This window comes from Aulonocara stuartgranti (assembly GCF_965226115.1).
Source record: "Aulonocara stuartgranti genome assembly, chromosome: 15".
Lineage (NCBI taxonomy): Eukaryota > Metazoa > Chordata > Actinopteri > Cichliformes > Cichlidae > Aulonocara > Aulonocara stuartgranti.
The window spans coordinates 9,266,537-9,271,171 of record NC_138951.1 but is presented as its reverse complement, the minus strand read 5'-3'; the positions used below and the strand labels follow the sequence as shown (position 1 = coordinate 9,271,171).

Below are 4,635 nucleotides of genomic sequence, written 5' to 3'. Positions count from 1 at the left end.
TAACTAGGAGCTGTGAAAACACCATAATGAATATTTTTGTTAAAAAAAACATGTAAGTGTAAAAAACATCAAACAACAAGGTGCTTTATTTATGTAAAATTTTGCCGTTTATAGGATTGAACATAAATCTATTTTCTAAACTCGTAATAATATAATGCTACATATTTTATTTTAAAAAATGAAAAGGCATCCCCCTCCAGGAAGTCCTACCGGGATTAAAGAGAAACCTTGTTTAAATAAGTTGCTTAAGCCAGGAAACTGTGCAAACATATCATGCATAGACAGTTTATTCCCCCCCCCCCCCCCCCCCCCCCTTCTAATCATAGGATCTGTCTTAATATTTATATAGAAACTTATCCCCCTGGATATTTCTCTTAAGAAAACAAACCCTTTATTAGTTGTTCCAGTCCCCTCCCTCACTTATTGTTGCAGAAACAAAATCTCTGTTACCACATAGTCATTATAAGTATATCCCAGACTCCACCCTTACCCTGGAACCAGATGGCCAACCCATAGCTTCCCCTGGAGAAGAGTAACAGAGTCATTATGTTTTGTTCTCCGAAGGCCCATCTATTTTGATCCATAAACACGGAGCTTAGCTCAAAGCTGCACTGCATGCTGTTCCCATATTTGACCTCACAAAAATTCCACGAATAATGCGTGGATGGAAAATCGTATGTCATCCGTCGTGGAGATATTCAGTGAAAGGGAGGTGTCAACAATCCATCTTCGTTGACTGCTTCAGTTGATGTGAAGTTTAACCTTAACACACTGTTGCATCCCAGAACTGCTCAGCACATGTACATAAAAATACAATTATAAAATGGCGAGAGGGTATATTTCTTGAATTTGGGACCTCACGGAATGCCAAACATCATTCACAAGTTCAAGGATGATGCGCAAACACTTTTCAAAACACTTTTCAATGCTTTCTCAGCGATGGATTTTCACAATGTCTTTCATTTGCTTGGTGAATGAAGCGTGCAGGGCCTGTGCTGAGCTCTCCAGCCTGCTGGCGATGTCCGCTGCAGCACGAAGCATGTCTTCAAAGGCCAAGGACTCCTCTCTGATTCTGCTCCGAAGGACCAACAGTCCAGGTGGCCGGCCGAGTGAGTGATGACAAGGAGAAAGCACCGGACACAAGAAGAAACAACAGCAGAGGGTAAGAAAAAGAAAATGCGAGGGCATGAAAATATAACGGGGGGTCACATGTGCTCAAGAAACTATCACTTATATGCCATCGGGTCTCTATGTGATATTTTTTGTTCTTTGTTCTTCTCCTGCCCTTGTTATTGTCTGATTGAGTTCATCTTCGCCTTGTTACCATAGTTCCCTTGTGTGTATTTAGTCCTCAATCTTTTTCATTTCAGTGCATTTTTCCCTGTGTCACCTGCTGATTATCCAGAGATGTATTTCTTCTAATTGCGGGGTGTTTAAGTACTTCCAAAAAACCCCACCTGTTACTCTGTTTCTCTTTTATATTAGAAATAGTTTTTTTACACAGTGCGTCAGCTTCAGATACCTAAAATGAGTCTCAGTTTGGTAAACAATTACTATTTTATTATTAATGATTAATGTAGTTTAATCTAGTTTTGCTTTTTGTTTACATGGGTAGTGTTTTAATTTATGATTGATGGAAATGATGAAAAATGGTTATCAAATTTTTCCAACGCTTGTATTTATCAATTAAAAATTCCAAACCTCAAACAAAGCCCATTTAACATAAATCATAAATCTAAGAGAGGAAAAATATTCAGAATTTCACATTTCAATAACCAGCAACTGCCTGGTGATAGACTTAAGTCAACCTACATCTTTTCTTTTTTACATCGTCTTTCCCCACAATATCTTCAGTATATGTGCTACCACAGTTAATTAATCTTAACAACAGAAACAAACAGCAGGTTCTTTTTCTTTTTCTTTTTAACTGTCGTCTTTACATTTCAGCTGTTAACTTTATGACGTTTGGCACAAACACATTTGATTTACTGCACTCACTTGTGGATCCCAGAGAAGGAGTCCGGTACATCTCCCTCCAGCTGCTTTTTTAGATCCTCTTCTGCTTTTTCTACCACCTCGTGCCAGCTCTTTTGGTCCTCTTGAATGCCAATGACATTTTCCTTGATCACATCTTCATAGCGCTGATCTCCCAGCTCATTCCCTACAAATTGCACCAAGTTTTCCATCACTGCCTTGTTCCCATGCTGTATGGCCTGCAGGTAGGCCAGCTCCTCTCTCTGGGCCTTCAGCCTTCGAGCTGAAGCAGTGTTGGTGCTGAAGTGGACCGAGCACCTGTCCGGCTGGGGCTCGTGGTGGAGCACAGGTGTAGGTGACGGTGAGGATGCTGCCGATGTGGTCCAGTCGTGGCTGTTTTTGACCTTCGCAGGCTCATCACCAACAGCCTGCAATGTGTTATTGGTGGCCATTATCACAGAGTAGATGTCAAAGCCTGAACCCCAGTCCCCATCTCCACTTTGGCACAGTGCTAGGGTTGCCATGGATACCAAAGCCAAGATGACGTTTGTCCAACAATATCGCATGGTAACCTGAAAAGAGGTAGAAGTGTGTGACTGTGAACTTGGCCAGCTGGTGAAGATAATAAAACTGAGTGAGATAAATATGCAAGTGGGCTGGTTTACTTCACTTACATACTTAATTAATAAAAAAGCTGGGGTACTCTTCATGTTGTAAATTAGAATTCATAACATACAATGCATGCATGTAATTTGTATAAATGGCACAAACACCATGTATTCAGTGCTGAAGTTGAGCTTATTTACATCCTATTTACATTTAAAATATTTTTATGGTCTCACGTTTGGCGGAAACATTTCTAAATATGCAGCTGCGATAAGCAAAAATGAGTTTAAAGCAACACTCTGCAGGAATCTGGAAACTGAAGACTTCATTTTAAACGTGCTGCGCCTGCTCTGTTGAATTTTTAATTTCACAGTGTGCCAGATGTTTTCATTGTGTGAAAGACTGCACTAATTTGGTCAATCAACCGTTGTGAACAGGCAGACACGCCACATACGTGGACTAGTATAACTGGAGGCTGTTTTTTTGTTTTTTTGAAATAAATAAATCAGCACTTCTAAGTATTTTTTATAAATGTAAATTTGGTCTCATTTGTTGTTGCTGTTGAACTTAACGTGCCTGGGCGGTCTCAGATGCAACGCCTCTGCCCCACAATGTTTTACACTTGACGTGTTAACAGCTAACTCAGTTAAGCTACAGGTCAACAGCTCAGGTTCGCTGCGTTCTCACCCTCGTCTGAAGTGAGAATGTTTTCTTTCATTTTGTTCTAGTCGATAAAAAATGATGTCTTCCTTTGCGAGAAGGCCAAACAAGGACATCCAGGTGATGCTGAAAAATTATCTCCAGCAGATAACGAGTTTAACAAGTTGGAACTGTTTTTCTAACTAAGAGTTAACAGCAAGAAAAGCCAGGTGGTTATTCAAAATGTTATTCAAAATGTTCAAAATGTTCGAAATGTTTGCTGCGTCATGCCATGTGCACTCATGTCCCCCGATTACTGATGCTGATCAAACTGGATAATCCCTTTTATCTGTAGCCCAGAGGATGATTTCCAAACAGAATTGAAAATTTTTCTTTCAGACCCCAAAAACAGTTTGAACAGTTTTTCATGTTACCTCAGTCCTTAAACAAGCAGAGAGTTTGTGGATCTTGGCCATGTATGAGTGTGCTTTGCATGGCATAGTTTTGACTTGTGGATGCAGTGATGACGATGGTTTGGGGAAGTGTTCCCGAGCTCATGCAGTGATTCTACTCCAGCAGTGTCTCCAGCTATTGGCTTACAGCCTCGTCTCTTACATACAGAGATTAGCTGTAGATGATCCCACCATTTCTGATACTGATCATCTATTTGCCCACACGATTTTTCACAGAATGGGAAAGCCATCCTCATCATTCCATCTGGAAGACTCTGCTTCTTTGGATGCTCCTTTAACTGTACGTCCATTTTTTTTGAGCAAAGGCGTGTGTGCCCTCATTCATCGTGTTGTTATGTGCGGCCGACATTTGTTGTGATTCCTTCTGTCACGCTCAGTCTGACAAAGTCTGTCAAATTCAGTGGTGGAAACTAGATGCATCCTCTCAGATGTTCAAGTTTTTAATTTTAATGCTCAGATTGCACAACATTTTTTTGTTGTTTGTGTACTTTTTTGTAATGAATAAATAAATAATAAATACTTTTAGTCCCTCAAATGTTTTTTGATTGTTTCAGCTTTGCCTGTGCCTTTAAAGGGAAAATGTTCAATTCAAATGTGATGGGTTAAACCAAACAAACCCTTTCCATGCTCTGTAAATGCTGTAAAAAAGTATAAATAGGGGAACATTTTATGTGGCTTGGGTTGTGGTTATTTACTAGAGCGTGCTTTACATTCTGTGGTTGAGCCACAGCATGGAGTTTTGTCACGCTAGGGTTGTAAGAGCTGACAATAGTACCCTTGCAGCAGGGTGTGTGTGGTTTCTGGTAACCAGCGGTTGTCTTGGGATCTTTCATGACATCTATTCACCTTGTAAACACAAGAGTAAAGGCTTGTTATCCCAAGCTCAACACATGAGAAGCTCTTCCTTCCCATGTGTTGCAGTTTTCAGTGAAACAGCTGCATT

The 4,635-nt window shown here is 40.3% G+C and overlaps 1 protein-coding gene across 1 annotated transcript; it reads right to left on the bottom strand.

The window, feature by feature from the left end:
• Nucleotides 1-933: 933 nt before the first annotated feature.
• LOC309689351 (uncharacterized protein) lies at nt 934-2,540 on the bottom strand (the record flags this gene model as incomplete). Its single annotated transcript, XM_082505690.1, has 2 exons — nt 934-1,072; nt 1,999-2,540. 2 exons carry the CDS (start codon nt 2,538-2,540, stop codon nt 934-936), a joined length of 681 nt encoding a protein of 226 aa, XP_082361816.1.
• Between the last annotated feature and the right edge of the window lie 2,095 nt (nt 2,541-4,635).